Source organism: Rattus norvegicus, chromosome 12 (assembly GCF_021556685.1).
Source record: "Rattus norvegicus strain SHRSP/BbbUtx chromosome 12, alternate assembly SHRSP_T2T, whole genome shotgun sequence".
Lineage (NCBI taxonomy): Eukaryota > Metazoa > Chordata > Mammalia > Rodentia > Muridae > Rattus > Rattus norvegicus.
In genome coordinates this window covers 33,471,799-33,490,251 of record NC_141545.1, presented here as the reverse complement: position 1 = coordinate 33,490,251, position 18,453 = coordinate 33,471,799, and the positions used below count along the sequence as shown (strand labels likewise).

The window sequence follows — 18,453 nt, the reverse complement described above, 5'->3', positions numbered from 1 at the left end:
GACAGTCACTCAGAGAATTGTTGAATTTGTTTCTTGTCCCTTACATTTCTGTGTCTGCTTTCTGCATTTTGAAGCTGCGCTGTTAGATACACACGTGTTTAAGATTGCTGTCCCTTGGAAAGTTAACGTTCTTTGTGGGCGGGCGGGCGGGAGGGAGTAAGCTCTTTTAGATCATTGGACTGTATCTTTATCCTACTCTTGGTGTCCCAATTCACATGTTGTGACATGGGGTCTTACTTTGTAGCCCAGTCTGGCCTAGAACCCACATTTTTCTTGCCTCAGCCTCCTGCGCATTGGGATTGGCCAGCTGGACACGTGGGCTTTATCTTTGTTATTATTACTGAATCGCCCCCTTTAAAGTTCTGACCCTTGGGCTCCCGGCCTGCACATTGTGAGAAGCTATTGTGTTCTTGTCAAGATCAAATTTGAGAGTTTGTTTTAGTTAGGGTTTCTGTTGTTTCTGAAGAGACACCAGACAATTTTTTGTGGTTTTGTTGATTATTACCTAAATTACGAAGTTAACATTTGAATGGCATCTTCTTGTGCTTTAATCTGTGTGTTTGTCATGCATGAAGTGCCCATCTTCCTGGTAAGATTGTGGGTCTTGGGGCTGGAGAGATGGCTCAGCATTCTCATGGCAGCTCCCCGCTGCCTGTAGTCTTTTTTCTTTTTTTTTTTTTTTTTTTCCTTTTTCTTTCGGAGCTGGGGACCGAACCCAGGGCCTTGCGCTTCCTAGGCAAGCGCTCTACCACTGAGCTAAATCCCCAACCCCGCTGCCTGTAGTCTTGTCCTCTTGATTGGTCCTGCAGGTGCACATGCAGACAAAGCACCCATGTACATAAATACATAAGAAATTCCATAATCTGTCTAGTGTGAGGAGTGGGATATGTTCCCATGTGTAGATATCAGAGTTTTTTCCTAAATAGTATGGGGCCCATGTCTTTACTCCCAGAGTTTAGGAGGTAGAAACAGGCATAGCTCTGTGAGTTCGAGACCATCCTGTATTGTATATAGGGAGGCCCTATCTCAAAAACAGACACCTGAAGTTAAAGTGTGAAGTTGGTAGATTTTAATACCTGTTGGTTGCTTTTTCCTGTGGGGTGTGGTGGTGCACACTTGCTGAGGAAGCTGAGGTAGGAGGATCCTGTCTGAAAAGGAAAAACAAAATATCTCTGTCTCTCTATCCACCCTACCCCGTGTGTGTGTGTGTGTGTGTGTGTGTGTGTGTGTGTGCGTGTGTGCGTGTGCGCGTGTGTGTTGATACACTCACTATATATAGCTCAAGCTGGTATCAGATGCACTGTGTAATCCAGGCTGACCTAGAACTTGATCCTCCTGCCTCAGCGTCTTGAGTGCTAGAATTACAGGCCTATGCCAGTGCAATGCACCCAGCTTGGATGCACTTTTACTGCAAGCGGTGTGGCCTGCAAACTGAATGGTGGGGGAAGTAAACTGGCCTTTTGTGTTCTTGGCAGGGGGAGTGTGCTTTGGAAGTTTCCTAATGCTGTGTGTCACCTGATGCCTGGGTGCTTCCCTTGGTGGTTATTTCCATCGGTGACTTTTTGACTCAGGTGATTAGCAAGAAACTTGTTCAAGAAAGGGCGCTGTTTCACTCTCAGTATTCGTGACTAAAAATGCTAGCAAGCAGCTTCTGTCGAATATCTCATTTGCTTTCTGTTAGCTTGGGTGTGTGTCTGCGGAGATAACATTACAACCTTGTGGAGTTTTCCCCTCTACCTTTATGAGGGTTTTACAGATAAGACTCAAGTCTCTGGGCCTGTGTGGCAGGCATTTTCCCCTGTCAAGCCACTGTGGTTAGTGGGTTTTTATTTTTTACATTATTTTTTTTAATTTGAGGGGGTGGCACTAGTACTTTTCCACAGCGCCCAGTCATCTCTGGGGGACTGTGACTTCAGGGGTTCCCGCCCCTTCACGTGCTGCCTTATAATGAATTATCCTGGCCTCCTGCATCGTTAACCACCTACCGCAGCTGTTAGGTTGGCAGCACGAATGTGGGAGTTTTTGTTAGGACTTGATTTGTTTTTTCTATTGGTTGATTTATTTTCTGGATCTCAGGTTGTAGCTCTGGTTGGTCTGGAGCTCACTGTGAGAGCTCCTCCTGCCTCTGCCTCTAAGAACAGTTACACCGAAGTTCACAGACCTCCATTCTGCGTTCCCACCCTGTGGGTCTCAGGGACTGAGTCCAGGTTATGGGCTCTTTCACCTGCTGAGCCACTGGTCATGCTGTAGATCAGGTTTGTGAGACAGGATCTCATGTAGCCCAGGCTGCCCTCAACTCTCCAGGCAACTGAGAATGACCTTTAACTGACCAGGCTCTCCCTGCTTCTGCTTCCCACGTGCTGGGCTTGTAGTGTGCACACCATGCCTCATGTGCTCATTGCTGGGGCTGGAACCCAGGGGTTCCTACATGCCAGCAAGCAGCCTGCTAACCGAGCCACAGGTCCAGTTCTGCTGAGTATGTTTTATCTGCTTACACTTCCTAGTTTCATTACTCTAAAGAAGCTCATCCAAATGTCTAAATAGAAAGTGATATAGGTTTAATTTTGATTAAACATAATTTCAGTAATCTTGTTAGCTTCATAGAGTAATTCCATACATCAGTCTTCTGGGTAACAAAACTTACTGTGTTTAATTTTCCCAGCAGAAATTCAGGAAGCCAAAGCTCCCAGTCCCTCCATAAACCGGCAGACCAGCATTGAGACGGACCGAGTGACTAAGGAGTTCATAGACTTTCTCAAGACCTTCCACAAGACAGGCCAAGAAGTCTATAAACAGACGAAGATGTTTTTGGAAGCAATGCCTTATAAAAGGGTAGGCTGACACTAACCCGTCGGAAATACGAGCTGTGGTAGGGAGGGTCAGGGAGAACTGTAATCTTGTCATTTTAAACCTGAGAAGAACAAGGTGCTAGTTACCTAAGGCGGCCTTAGCTCAGCTAACACCCGACTCCAGGCTAGGACTTTCCATTGTGCCCTGGTCACCTCGGGAGTCTGCAGCTAGAGGGAGAGGGCGCTCGCCCACTCGCTCTTCTGTGCTAGTGCAGCCTGCATGGACCTGTAGCTCGTCTGCTAGGTCAGGAGCAGGAACGAGACTTTGTTCCCTATTACTTGTTTTCCTTTTTGTATTTGGATCTTTTTTCTGTCCTTTATTCCCGAGCTAAGGCAGGATCTCACTGTCATAGCTTTGGCTGGCCTGGAACTCACTATATACACCAGGCTAACCTTGAACTCACAAAGATCCACCTGCGAGCTAAAGATGTGGCCACCATGCCTGGCCTTCATTTAGAGTTTTAGTAATCTTCTCTGTGTTTGTTTAGAGAAAGAAAGAAAGAGCGTGGAAGTGGAAAGACCTTGGCAGCTGCAGTTTCAGTCCCTTTGTTTTGTAGATGGAGGATGGTAAAAGCCAAGCAAGACCAGGGACCTGTCTGCTTAGCTGCTAGGGTTTCCAAAGTGAACCAGGGCTGTGGCTTCCACATGCCTCTCACTGTGTAGCCCAGGCTAGTCTTTAGCTCCCTGGTTCCCACCTTGGCTGTCACACACCACCATGCTTGGTAGAGGGTTTGTTTTGTGGGGTTTTGAGGTGGGGTCTCAACCTGTAGTCCAGGTCTACTTCAGACCTCCTATGGCCAAGACTGGCCTTCAACTTGTGAGCCCACTTCCACAGCCTCTGGGATGCTGCTGTCATTTAGAGGTGGCCTCTGCCACCGTGCTCCTTCACACCCGTGCCTCAGTCCAGACTTTCTTATCTGTAATTTCAGTTCCCATAATCCATAAAACTACCTGTGTGAAAGAATTCATTTGTGGAAACGAAGTCTTCACACATTCTGCAGTACTAAATGCAGCTAGCTCCAAGTGTTGTAAGATTCAGTGCTCAAGTACTCATTGGGGGGTTGTGACTCCATGCTGTCAGCAAGACTCTCTTCTACTTTAAGTGTTGTGTGAAGAAACAGTGACACGGGGAGTTCAAGCAAGCTACTGCTGAGAGGTAGAGGGGTGTGTGTGTGAGAGAGAGAGAGATGAGGTATATATGTGCAGTGACACTGAGGTGTGTGGAATCACACTGATGTGTGTGTGTGTGTGTGTGTGTGTGAGAGAGAGAGAGAGAGAGAGAGAGAGAGAGAGAGAGAGAGAGAGATATGAGGTATATATGTGCAGTGACACTGAGGTGTGTGGAATCACACTGATGTGTGTGTGTGTGTGTGTGTGTGTGTGTGTGTGATATCACTGAGGTATGTGTGGGGAGTGATAGGTTTCTTGAATGTGTAAAAAGTCAAGTTTGAAAAGTCAAGTTTGAAGGTTGTTTTTGCACTGTCAAGAGGACACCTCTAATAAAGTTGTATTTATACTATAGTATGTACAAAAATCTGTACTACTGTGTTTATATTGTATTTACAGAAACACTGATTGACTTGAATTTGTTTTTCTTCTTCTGAGAAGCATAAACTACCCTTATTCTGTAAGCGTTTAATTGACTTTTTAATGAGTCTGTGAAAGTGAGCGAGCCTGGCATGGTGACACACACCATTAGTAGCAGCAGTCTGGAGGCAGAGATAGGAGGATCTCTGGGGTTTAAGGCTAGTGTGGTCTACAGAGCGAGTTCCAGGCTAGCTGGGGCTGCACACTGTCTCAAATCAATCAGTAAATGGCTGTTATGGATGAGCACTCTGTATGCTGTGTTCAGGGCATCACTGACTGATAGTGGAGATCCTGGTGAGCTTCGGGTTCCTCCTGTCAGGAGCTACTGTGCAGCTAATTTTCTCTTTTACATTAGCACCAACTGTTCTGTGGGAAGGGACCCAGTCTTGTGCATGTGTCCTGGGTATCTTTCGTGGCTAGCATGATGGGCAACATCTAGGTACAGTTCAGGTGGACTTCTAAAATTACATTCATTTATTTAGTTTGTTTGTTTATGTATTGTGTGTTTATGTATATGCTTGTAAACAGGCAAGCGTGTTTAGAGGTCAGAGTATGACTTGCAGGAGTCTGCTCTCTCTTTCTACCCTGGATCCCAGGGACCAAACTTGAGTTGCCAGGCCTAGCAGCAAGTGCCTTTATCCAGCGAGCTACCTCACCAGGTATTTGACAGACTCCCTCTGGACTCCAAGGTATAAAGCTTGTGATTTATGCCTGAACTCACATACTCTAGCCTTATGACACCACTCAGATACATGTATTAACTACAACTTAGGGAACAACAGTTCCTGGATTTGAAATGCACTTAGATTAAGGTGTACTGTGAATTTTTCAAATGCGCTCACTCACATTTTCTCACTGTTACTGTAAGGCCTGCTCAGCAGGAAAAGTAAAGGCTGTCTGTAGAAATGGCCTCACTGATCACTGATCCTCGCTGGTCTTTGTTCCCATTGCATTGCACAGATTTTTCTCTCCCATGTCGCTGAGGTCTAGAACAGTAACACACCCTGCTTCTCTCTGATGGGGAGCATTCCTGTCGTTTCCAGTCCCAGTTTATGACAGAGTTGAACAACCTGTTCTGTATGTGGGCCACGATTAGACAATTGTTTTCAGAACTGTGTAAAATGTCTTTCCCAGCTATTTGATCCTTGCTAAGAAACACTTTATCTGCATTGAGGCTTTTAAAAAGATCTCTAAACATTATCACTTCTGGCTAAAATTTCAGCACCTGTGGGTTTGCGAGCCGCTACAATATTGCATCGTATAGGGCTTTAACCATCCAACAAACTGTTTTTGCTCATTTTTTCTGAAGCTTGTTTATTTTACCTCCAGTTTTAAAAGCAGAGTTAGTTCAGTAAAGATATTTTGAAATAGAGTTTAAGCTCAAGGATTAGCGGAGTGGGGCCCTCCAGAGGGAAGTAAGGCATGCCCTAAGAGGCATCGAGTGCGTGTGGGCTCTCACGAGAGAGCCACTCTGTTTTGCTTTTTTAAGATTTTTTTTTTTAATGCGGGTATTTGCTGAAGGCCAGAAGAGAGCATCGAATCCCCGACACAGGAGTTAGAAGGTGGCTATGAGCTGCCGCAGGGTTGCGGGGAACAGAACTCCACCCCTCCTCAAGTACAGCAAGCATTCTTAACCTCAGAGCCATCTTTCCAGCAGCCACCTCTTTCCCTTTTAGTTATTACCTACTGGGGTCTCTTTCATTTGAGGCAGGGCCTCACTATGCCATTCACACTGGCCTTGAATTTGTCATCCCCTGAATACCGATGTTATAACTGTGTCCCACCACATCTGGCTCTGTGATTAGCTGCTGGATTTATTATGCATTAATGAGCCTCGTCATAGTCTTTAGAATGGTATGCTTCCACTGTAACGAGAAGAGCAGATACATGATTAGCGTACCATCCTTTAATGAATCACTGGTGAAATCTTTCAGGATTGGGAGATCTAGGACAGGATCAGCAAGCTTGGAGCCAGCCTGAGCGACACAGTGAGTTCCAAGTCAGCCTGAGCTATAGAGTGAAACTCTGTCTCAAAAAAACCACCAACAAAAAGATTCTAAAAACAAGAAAACAGAGGAGGTAGTGGAGGAATACAGCTTGCCTAGCGTGCAGCAGGTCCCAGGTTCATCCCAGAACTTCAAAAAGATAGTGAGGAAGGTGCAAGCCTTTCACCCAACCCTCGGATGCACAGGCAGGAGGCTCTCCTGAGGTCCTGGCTAGCCTAGTCTATAGAGTGAGCTCTGGGACAGGCAGGGATACACAGAGGAACTGCCAGAAAACCAAAGCAAGAAACAATTTCCCCAAACCAACTTACTTCTGAGAGAGAGAGAGAGAGAGAGAGAGAGAGAGAGAGAGAGAGAGAGAGAGAGAGAGCGAGAGAGAGAGAGAATATCTTATTATAAAAGGCTATCTAGACACTGCTCAACTATTAAAAGTAAGCTGGTTCTACTGATCGAAAAGTTCCACAATACCCACGTTGGCAAGTATCCAACTGCTGGTAACTCTAGCTCCAGAGGATCCGATATCCTCTGTTGGCCTCTGCTAGCTCTGTGCTCCTGTACATACCCCTGTACACACGCATTTGTACACATAATTAAAAATAAAATACATCGGTCCTCGGCTCCGAAAAAATAAAATAAAATACAGCCGAGTGTGGTAGCACACCTGTTAGTCCCAGCACTTGGGAGGCAGAGACAGACTCCTGAGTTTGAGGCCAGCCTAGAGTGAGTTCCAGGATAGCCAGGACCACGCATAGAAACCCTGTGTCAGACAAAAGCAGAAACAAGGAAAAAATAATCTTACTATAAGACGTAAGCTTACAGTAAGTCGGTGGAACAATGGCTGGGCCCAAGGGTATATGTGGTCACCTGTGTGTGCACTGTCTGCAGCTTTCCTTTGTCCTCTGAACATAGCCTCGTGTCTCAAGAGTAATTGTAATATTTGCAGAGTATTTTTTATTATGTTATGTGTATAGCTATTTTGCCTGCATGTATGTCTGTGTACCTAGTGTTTGCATGGCCCATTGAGGTCAGAAGAGGGCATTGGATTCTCTGAACCTGGTGTTAGAGACAACGGTGAGCTGCTGTGTGGGTGCTGGGAATTGACCCTGGGTCCTCTGGAAGAACATCCAGTGCTCTTACCTGCTGAGTCATCACCCTAGCCCTTCAAGAGTAATTTTTTTTTTTTTTATTCAGAGCTGAGGACTGAACCCAGGGCCTTGCGCTTGCTAGGCAAGTGCTCTACCACTGAGCTAAATCCCCAACCCCAAGAGTAATTTTAAAGTATGGTGAAAGCCGGGCATTGTGGCGCATACCTTTAATCTGTACCCTCAGGAGACAGAGGATTACATCTCTGAGTTGGGGGCCAGCCAGTGCTACGTAGTGACACCTTATCTCAGAGAGAGAGAGAGAGAGAGAGAGAGAGAGAGAGAGAGAGAGAGAGAGAGAGAGAGAGAACGCACGCACAGAGAAGATGCAGAGGCAATCATTCGTCTCACAACCCTGTTATCTAATTTAATGAGGTTCATGGCTGGCTGAAGAATTGTTTTCTTCAAGTCTGTTTATATGGAAACTTGTTCAAAACATGCCATTAGTTGGGTGTACTGATGCAAGCCTGTATTTCAAGCACTTGGGAGGCTGTGGGGGAAGGATTACTTGCTCCCACAAATTTAAGACTGATTTGGACAAAATAATGAGAGCCTGTCTCAAAGCTAACAATCATATGCCGGGTATGGTGGTGTGTGACTTTCATCTCAGCACCGATGAGGCAGCCAGTGCTCTTAGCCACTGAGGCGTCTAGGGCTGGAGAGCTGGAGAGGACCCAGGTTGAGTTCTCAGCACCCTTGCCTTGGTGGACCTGACACCTTCTTGCTCTGAGGGCACTGAGCATGCATGTGGTGCACAGACATATGTGTAGCAAAGACACAGCAGTTTTCTATGTGGTCTCCTAGTAAGGGAGTGGGCAAGTATAATATGGGATCTTTTGGTCATTTCACTGCTTTTTGTTTTGTTTCCTAAAGAGTATTTCTGTTGAGATTTGCTACTGCCTTGCATGGAGGCTCCCACCTTTAATCTCAGCACCTGGAAGACAGAGGACAGTGTTTTCTTAAGTTCTCTCCCAGCCTGGTGTACACAGGGAGGGAGTTCTAGGACAGACTGGGCTATATAGAGAGACCCTGTCTTAAAAAGGAAACAAAACAACAACAAAACAATTCAAGGGGCTGGAGAGGTGGCTCAGAGGTTAAGAGCACCGGATGCTCTTCCAGAGGTCCTGAGTTCAACTCCCAGCAACCACTTGGCAGCTCACAACTGTCTGTAATTCCAGTTCCAGGGTTTCTGACACCCTCACCCACACATGCAGGCAAAACACCAATAGATATAAAATTAAATAAACAAATGAACAAAACAGAAACAGTTGCTAGTGTGTTAACACTTATGGAGAAGGTGTTTTCTGTGTTTCGGTGACGAGATTATAGTGTAAAATGTGTCTTCATCTTCACTCCCGCTTTCCCAGAATAAATAGAAAGGTGAGGCCCTCCCGGAGCTTACAAAGAGCGTTTCACTCGTACATATTTATTTTTGAGACAAGGTCCCATGTAGCCTGTGCTGGCCTTGAACTCCTTATTCTCCTGCCTTTCCCTCCAAGTGCTTAATCACACATGTACAGCACTGGTTTACATGCAGCTGGAGCACTCTATCCACTGAGCTACACTGCCAGCACCCTCTTTACTGTTCTAAACCAAATAGTTTGACCTCTCTGGTGACTGTTAGAAACCAAAAGGAAGAGACTCATCAAAACAAGCTTTAATTCTTGAGGAAGTTGGGAGGAAGTAGCACAGACTTAGTTCTAAAGTTAGAAGCAGTGCGTTCTCACTTATACACAGAAGCTGAAAAGTCAACATTGTGGGGGCAGAATGCAGAACAGTGCCTCCCAGTGCTGGGTGGCAAGGCAGAGGTAAGGGCCAGCCAAGTGCAAGGGTGTGCTAGGTTAAACCTTCAATTGTGTGTGTGAGTGTGTGTGTGTGTGTGTGTGTGTGTCTGTGTGTGTGTGTATGTCTATGTGTGTGTGTCTGCGTGTCTGTGTGTCTGTGTATTGTGTATGCGTGTGTGTCTGTGTGTGTCTGCATGTGTGTCTGCATGTCAGTATGTGTGTATGCATACAGGTGCCCATAGAGATCAGCAGAGGGTGTGGGAACTCAGAAGCTCTAGCTCCAGGCTGTTGTGAGTCAATAGACGTGGATGCTAGAACTTACTCCTGGTCCTCTGGAAGAACAGCAGGTCCTCTCAACCCCTGAGTCATCTCTCCAGCCTTTCTGATGTCCTTAAGCACAGTGGGAAAACTATGGTTGTTGACACTTAATAGTGTATTTCAGAGTAAGGAATGGGAAGGAATTAGAATAGTCCTGCTGCAGCACACTGACAAGTGTAGGAGCAAATGCCTTGGTCCCTTCACTGCACCTGTACCCACGAATATGGAGATACTAGAGGGCCTTGGCATTTTTAAAAGTGAAAAAATAAATGAATATTTTAAAAATCAACTCAAAAAGGGATCCAAAACTTACATGTTACAACTATTAAATTCTAAAAAGACATCCAGTCTACACAGGAAGACCCCGTCATGAAAAAATTAGCAATAGTAGTAGTCACAGTAGTGAACAGCAATAGCGAGGGTGACGATGGAAATGAAATGAATCGGGTGTGCGCAGATCGTGTACATGCAGTGATGTGTGAAGATCACCAACAGTAGAGTCTCCTTTCTTGCAGAATCTGTGTGATTTGTAAGGTCCTTAGAGTCAGCTCAGGGCAAGGAGTGCGTTTTAGAGACTTGTTCAAATTTGGTGTCTTCAGACTTTCCAGCCGCTCACCCACCCATTGTCTGTTGTTCCAGGATTTAAGCATCGAGGAACAGTCAGAATGTACTCAGGACTTTTACCAGAATGTGGCGGAAAGGTTGCAGACCCGCGGGAAAGGTAATACGTTGTCAACCAGCTGATGGGTGGTTGTTGCTCAAGTTAGCTGCCCTCGCCTCCTCTGATGGCTTGGCTGGTGCCAAGTACTGGGCTGACATTGGCATGTGCCTCATACCTCGCAGTGCCCTTGAATGCCTCCCTGTGTATGACCAGGACAATTGGGTAGTGCTTTGAGTAATACAATTCCTGTATTATGAGTAAAGTGGGGAAGAGCAGAGATGCTCGGGCATTTTTCAGTGTGAATCCCCTCATTGGAATTGCCATTTGGTGAGTCTTGTCACGATGACATAGACCCAAGGGAGTTGGAGCAGAAAACAATTGAGACTCACCGATTAAAGCTTGGGTTTGCCTTGTAGAGATTCTCTGGCCGTCTGTTGACACTGTACTTGATGATGCATTTCGAATGTGCTTGATGTCCACATGTATGCCTCAGAGAGACATGGTGGCTTTGTGGGAAACGGCAGAGGAAAGGAGACTTGCCAGCACTCTTACCAGTGCGGCAATGGAGAGGGAGCCACACGAGTCTTCCTGCTTGGCAGGGCCTATCCCTGTTAGCTGCCAGGGACCAGTTAGCTGATCAGAGGGAATTCTGGGAGAGGTAGTTTCTTAGGAAGCTGTACCCTCTTTTGTTGTTGTCGTTCTTGTGAGACAGAGTCTGACATAGCTTGGGCTTCTAACTGACGACAGGCAAGGACAGCCTCTGTTCCTGATCCTCCTGCCTCTACCACCCTCACGCTGGGAAGACAAGCGCGCACCACCAGGCCTGCTTTATACAGTGCTGGGGGTGGACCCCAGGGCTTCACACATGCTAGGCCAAACCTCTGTCGCCTGGGGCACAGCCCAGCCCATAGTTAAGATTTTTTTTCTTTTTTCTTTTTTTTGGAGCTGGGGACCGAACCCAGGACTTTGCACTTGCTAGGCAAGTGCTCTGCGGCTGAGCTAAATCCCCAACCCCTAGAATTTTTAAAGAGGATTTTTAATGTTTCTTCACTGGGTGTGTTTATAGCAATTTTTTCTTTTTTCTTTCTTTTTAAAGATTTATTTATTTATTTCATGTATATGACTACACTGTAGCTGTCTTCAGACACACCAAAAGAGGGCATCAGATCCCATTACAGATGGTTGTGAGCCACCATGTGGTTGCTGGGATTTGAACTCAGGACCTCTGGAAGAGCAGTCAGTGCTCTTAACCGCTGAGCCATCTCTCCAGCCCCAGTAATTTTTTTTCTGTATGGAAAATCCTACAAAAATATAGTCTTGACTTGAAATCCTTCTCTCTCTTTTTTTTTTTTTTTTTTTTTTTTCTGGAGCTGGGGACCGAACCCAGGGCCTTGCGCTTGCTAGGCAAGCGCTCTACCACTGAGACCCTTCTCTTGAGCTGCTCTCCCCCTTTGTGTTCCAGTGCCTCCAGAGAAAGTGGAGAAGATGATGGATCAGATCGAAAAGCACATCATGACCCGTCTCTATAAATTTGTGTTCTGCCCAGAGACGACTGATGACGAGAAAAAAGATCTCGCCATTCAAAAGAGGATCAGGTGACTGCAGAGTCTGCTTTATCTACTATCTAGAGTGAATGAGAGCATGTGGTAACAGTGCTGTGAGCTTCTGGCCTTGGGCACCAGCAGCATGAGCTGCTCAGCCAGGCTTATGATAACCCACTTTTCTGTCTGGCTGGAGATTCCTAAAAGTTTCAGGAAGGATGAGGACTTGTTTCTCTGTGCCGTCTTGTCAGGCAGGAAACTCCTCTGCCGGCATGCCTTTGCCAGTCTGAACTGACTGACTGTTCTTGGGGACCTCATGGGGTGAACCCAGACCCCGCAGATCAGTGGCACTGGAACACTTAGGAGCAAGCTGCCTGTGTTAGTTATTTTTCACCGTTGTGGAAAATACTTGACAGAAGCAATTGAAGTGGAGGAATTGTTTTGGCTTTGTGGTTTCGAAGGAGCAGCCATTGTGGTGGGGAAGGTAGGGCTTTGTAGGAACATAGAGCTGGGCCTCCCTGTGATTCCACAGATCAGGAAACCTCCTCTCTTCCTACCCTAACAACGGACTTCATGTGTACATGAATGTGCCTGGGTATATGTTACCTGTGCCAGGTGCATATGGGAACCCATGGAGGTCAGAAGAAGCATTGGGCCCCTGAGTCTAGAGTTACAGATGGTTGTGAGCCTCCTGTGTGGGCGCTGGGAACCAAACCCAGGTCCTGTGTAAGAATAGACAGTCCTCTTAAACTCTGAGCCATCTCTGCAGCCCCCTTCCCTTGTTTTTTTTTTGTTTTTTGTTTTTTTTGAGACAGAGTCATGTAGCTGAGGCTAGCCTTCTCCCTCCCATCTGCTGGGATTACAGGTCTGCCCACCATGCTTTCCTCCTCTTTACTCAGCTTGAGTCCCTAGCCCTTGGATGGTGCCACTGAAATTTAGGGAAGCCCTCACCTCCTTAGTTAACCTTCTCTAAAAGCCTTCACCCCTGGGTCTAGGGTCCCCTAGGCCATTCTAGGTTGAGCCAAGTTGCAATGGAGATAAACCATCCTAGACCCAAGGCTGTGTTCCAAGGCTGAGTCACAGGAAGCCTCTGGAGGACCCTGTGTCCTTGGCTGAGGAACCCCAAGTGAGGTCTCAGATAAAAGGGCTGGAAATTAGATAAGTACATGGAAGTGCGACACCAGAACTGAGTTGACACTCATTTCAGATACAAAATAGAGTCCAAGGTCAGGGTCTAGAAGGAGACGGATGTAAGCCTGGGGTTTCGGTTCAGAGCATTAGCCACGCCGATGGAGAGCTCGACAGCAGAGACCAGCATACAGTCAGGGTGAGCCAGGAGCTGACGACTTAGGATGTGGGGACACAGGTCCTCCTCTTCCTCTAGTGTCTTGGACATGGCGGCGGGTTACAACGCAGGGCGAGTTGTGGGCCGTGAGGACAGCAGGCACAGCTTCTCAGCCTCCACAGCAGATCTCCTTTGAGCCAGGACACTTTGCCCTCCGTCCGCTGCTGTCCTAAGCACAGAAGCACGTGACATTCGGGGTTTTACTGTCTTGTGTCAGCTAATCTTAGAGAGGCAGGAGTCCTGTGCATGAACTTGGGATTGCCTAGTGAGTCAGTGCTACCCCCTGCTTTCCTTTGGTTGGAGGTACAAGACTGGAGTCTACCTTCCTCGTTCTTGGACTTTTCCTGACCACCCTGTCTCTGCAGGGCTCTGCACTGGGTGACACCTCAGATGCTCTGTGTCCCGGTCAATGAGGAAATCCCGGAAGTGTCTGACATGGTGGTGAAAGCGATCACAGGTCAGTGCAGCTCTGAATGTTCTCATAGCTTACATGATGCTGCAGTATAACCCATAGGAAAACCCTAAACACCTACCCTCCACCCTCCTCCCTCTGTCCCTCTTCCTTCTTCCTTTTGCTCATTCATTTAAGACAGGATCTCATTATGTAACCCTGGCTAGCCTAGAACTTGCTATGGAAGATCAGGCTGGCTCCAGACTCACGATCTGCCTGCCTTGGCCTCTGCTACCTGAGTCCTGGTTGCTACTCACTGCAGGAAGGAAGTTCCTTTCCCTCTTCTTGTTTTGTGATGGAGCTCTCTCCTTTCCACTTGAACTGCTTTTGATATTTAAAAAAAAATATATTGATTGGTGGATTTTTTTTTATGTTTATTGGTGTCTGTGTGACTGGAGTTACAGACAGCTGCGAGCTGCCATGCAGGTGCTGGGAACCGAACCGTGATCCTTTGGAAGAGCAGCCAGTGCTCTTAACTGCCAAGCCATCTCTCCAGTCCCATTCTTTTGATATTTAAAGTAACAAGTACCCCCCTCCCCTCTGGACTTTCTTTGGGGCTGCATACTACATTTTTTTTAAAGATTTATTTATATGAGTACACGGTTGCTATCTTCAGACACACCAGAAGAGGGCATCGGATCCCATTATAGATGGTTGTTAGCCACCATGTGGTTGCTGGGAATTAAACTCAGGACCTCTGGAAGAGCAGCCAGTGCTCTTATCCGCTGAGCCATCTCTCCAGCCCTGCATACTACATCTTGAGTGTGAGGACAGAGAACAACTTGTGGGACTCCGTTCTCTTCTCCCACAGTGTGTTCATGGGGATCAGACTCAGGCCGGCAGGCATCACAGCAAGTACTTTACATCCCAAGCCATCTTGCTGGCCCAGAGTGTCATCCTTTGATTATTGAGATACACCGAGGTCACACACAGCTAGAACTGGCAATGACGGCTACTACTCCTCTCCACTCAAGTCCCTCTTCTGCTTCTCTGTCTGAGAAAGGGCTTGTCTGTAGCCATATTCCCTCCCGAGAGGCAGTATGCACAGTGAAGACTTTCTCAACTGAGTATAGAGCTGTGTTAGGAGAGGCTTGCAATGGGGCTCAGCTGACAGAGCCCTATGTTCCATCCAGTACTGGATTAACTGGGTATGGTGGTGCACACCCACCATCTCAGCACTTGGGAGGTCAAGCTCATCCTTACTACGTAAGGAATTTGGGGCTAGCCTGTGCTATAAATAAGCTCCAGTTGAAAATATGAGAACACAAAAAGCAAGTGAACAATAAGAAGTGAGACAGTTTTAAAGCCATGTCCTCCTTTTCCATGGGGCTCAGGGGTGCCTCCCATGGCTTCTTGGGCAAACTTGTGTCTGTCCCAGTCTGCCTTCTGCTCACTACATGATCTTAAGTCCAGCAGCTCCTCTGACCCATGTTGAGACAGATGGGACTTCAGAGATCTAAGTTCCTCCTATATTAGGTTAACTGCTGGAGTGCTGGGTAATGGAGACACCTCTGGATCCTAAAGAATTAAGAATATTTAGCCCATCGCTGCCACCCCTACTCTAACCGGGTAGATTTGGTCTCATTGTATATCTCTGGTTAAGTATCCTGTGCTGCCATGCCAGGTGTGCACCACTGGTTGCTTCCTGTGCGGTAACTGCCTCCTCTCCTCACAGACATCATTGAGATGGACTCAAAGCGTGTGCCTCGGGACAAGCTGGCCTGCATCACCAGGTGTAGCAAGCACATCTTCAATGCCATCAAGATCACCAAGAATGAGCCAGCCTCTGCCGATGACTTCCTGCCCACCCTTATCTACATCGTCCTGAAGGGCAACCCCCCTCGTCTGCAGTCCAACATCCAGTACATCACTCGCTTCTGCAACCCCAGCCGGCTCATGACGGGCGAGGATGGCTACTACTTCACCAACCTGGTGAGATGTGGCTCCTGGGGGCAGGGGATTTACCTGAGGGAGGTAAGAGGCTGGTCTTGGACCCCTGGCAGCTTAGAGCTCGTGAGGATGCAGGTCTGTCAGAGTGGAGGAGACTGTGACCAGTCTGTGCACACGCTCTACCTCCCTGCACTTCTCTATGAGTGCCCTATCTCTCAGAGCTGCTCATCTCTTTGCCTCCTGTTGCTTGCCTGGCATTAGCATTCTACAGCCCCACGTGATCTGCTGCGAGGAGGAATCCACCGATACTGGTGTGGAATTACTCCAGTGGCAATTCAGCATTGCCACAGACATGAACAGGGTTTGGAAAGTTCACTAGGTATAGCATATGTTTCACATATGATAAATGACAGCTCAGGGAAGGTTCAGGCACAGACCTGGGAGTGCTCCTAGGTGGGAAACAGCTGGGAGAGCAGAGAATAGAGTCTGCTGAGGAACAGGGAAGGAGAGCTATGATGCTGTGGAAGATTCTGGAAAAAAGGGAAAATCAAGTGTCCAGAAAACTGGACATGCCAGTGCACAGCAGCGACTGAGAGGATGGGGTGGGCAGATCAAAAGTGCTGGGTTACATAGTGAGTCCCTGTCTTAAAAAGAGACCAGCCAGTCCTGGTGCCCAAGCCTGCACTCTCAGGACTCTAGACGCAGAGCTACAAGGGTCCAGAAGATTAGGAATTCAAGATCATTCTTGGCTATGTAGTGAATTTAGGGCTAGCCTGGGCTGCCAGGTATCGCTGAGGCAGGGCAGAGGATGCAGAGCACCTGCCTAGCATGCACTAGGTCCTGTGTTTAATCCCCCAGCACTAGGAATGGGGAACTCCTGACTTCTTTCGGCCTTTCTGCCTGACCGCCATGCTCTTCTCTTTCCTCTGCAGTGCTGTGCTGTGGCTTTCATTGAGAAACTAGACGCTCAGTCTTTGAATTTAAGTCAGGAGGATTTTGACCGGTACATGTCTGGCCAGACGTCCCCCAGGAAGCAAGAGTCTGAGAGTTGGTCCCCGGAGGCCTGCTTAGGTGTGAAGCAAATGTATAAGAACTTGGACCTCCTGTCTCAGCTGAATGAACGGCAGGAAAGAATCATGACTGAAGCCAAGAAACTCGAAAAAGACTTAATAGACTGGACAGATGGGATCGCCAAGGAAGTTCAAGACATTGTTGAGAAGTACCCTCTTGAGATTAAGCCCCCAAACCAACCCTTAGCAGCCATTGACTCTGAGAATGTGGAGAACGACAAGCTCCCTCCCCCTCTGCAGCCGCAGGTGTATGCAGGGTGATGTCTCGCTCACGGCCGGCTTGATTTGGGGCTGATTTCAGGGAGCTGCTGCGTTCCACTGTTTGGGTCTGGAGTATGAATTAACTGCTTACAATTTCAAAGTATTTTTAAGGTACAGATTTAGGGATTGTTTATTTTCTTTTTTTTTTCCTAGCAGGGGAAGCTTAGTAAATAATAATGTCCTATTTATTTGAGTTGGTGAAGTAGGTTTGTGTGAATTCTGTGTCAATCTTTTATGTCCTTTCTGATTCTCCCACGGGCTTCCTCTGTGGTAGACACTGTTGTTGGTTTTGGGCAAACACTGTCTTTTAAAGGATAAAACAGATGCTATAAAGTCTATGTTGAAATGAATTCTATGTTCCCACACTCTCCCAGTGTGAAATAATTTTGTAATTGTAAAGATAGAAGATAATGTTAATAAGTAAATATGTAAAATTGTAAATATGTAAAAAAAAATAGGGCTGGGAGGGGTGGTATCAGCGTGCATGGCATTTCATGAGCTGATTTTTTTTTTTAGGTGAAAATGAAATATATTGAATGTTTGCCTTTAGCACCATTTTATTTGGTTTGTTTGTCCCACTAAAAATAATCTAAAAATACATGAGCTTTAACAGGACACTAGCACTAACTGCCCTAACTCTGAGGTCCTGGTACATGTTAATGAAGTTGTGACACCAACTTTTAGGTCACATAAAGAATTGTTCTGGGACCCTGGGGTGGTAGCTCAGGCAGTAAAGTGCTTTCCACACTGGTTCAAGGACCTGAGCTTCCTGTCCAGCCCCCCATGTGAAAAGCCAGACATGGTGACGCACAGTTGGAACAGTGCTGCTGGAAGGCACAGATGGGCAGGTTCCTGGGGGAATGTCCTCCTGACCCTGATTAAACAAAGGAACCAAGATGGACAGCTCCTGAGAAATGATAGCCAAGGTTGACCTCTGGCTTCCACATGCCTACATCTGTGCCTGTGTACCTCTACACACATGTGTACCACATACACATGAACACACTGTTGCTAATTAGTACGGTTGACTTTGAACTGTGCTCATAGCTTCCTTTCCCTAATTCATCCAATAAACTTCCCCCACAATGTTATGGGGGCTATTGCCTTTTTGAATTGATTGGTTCTGTTTTGTTCCTTGGTCTTTTGGGACAGGCTGTTGCTATGTAACCCAGGCTGTCCTCAAACTTGTGATCCTCCAACCTCAGCCTCCCGACGTCGGGATTGGTGGGTTTGTACCATCACATTTAGCTCATGCAGACAAAGCATCACCGAGTTCCGTGATACAACGATGTGGTCGTGGATGCAAGTTGGAGCGAATGAATGAGGCTAATGGGAGTTGACAGGGAACTTCTCAAAGCGCGGAGCAAGTGGGTGCCTTGCGCCCTTCATAGTTTGCTTTACCTTTATCAACAGGTAACAGACAGCAGGTCACATAGACATCTCAGAACTTCTAACCTCTGAATTGACAATTGTGGCCTAAGGTTTTGTTGTTATGGCAACACTGCCTTGTACATTGTGGGGTATTGAGTAGGGTTTCTGCTTTCTGTACCA

General features: G+C 46.9%; 1 protein-coding gene across 11 annotated transcripts in view; it reads left to right on the top strand.

The window, feature by feature from the left end:
- Rabgef1 (RAB guanine nucleotide exchange factor 1) overlaps positions 1 to 18,018 on the top strand; it is a 43,557-nt gene extending 25,539 nt beyond the window's left edge. For 5 of the 11 annotated variants that reach the window (XM_087578885.1, XM_087578878.1, XM_087578886.1 and 2 more), the window contains exons 4-9: positions 2,666 to 2,832; positions 10,323 to 10,404; positions 11,807 to 11,939; positions 13,596 to 13,687; positions 15,357 to 15,613; positions 16,504 to 18,015. In XM_087578885.1, the coding sequence (XP_087435011.1) occupies positions 2,666 to 2,832; positions 10,323 to 10,404; positions 11,807 to 11,939; positions 13,596 to 13,687; positions 15,357 to 15,613; positions 16,504 to 16,902 (1,130 nt within the window). In that variant the 3' untranslated portion in view covers positions 16,903 to 18,015. 11 annotated transcript variants of the gene reach the window in all.
- The last annotated feature ends 435 nt before the right edge of the window (positions 18,019 to 18,453 follow it).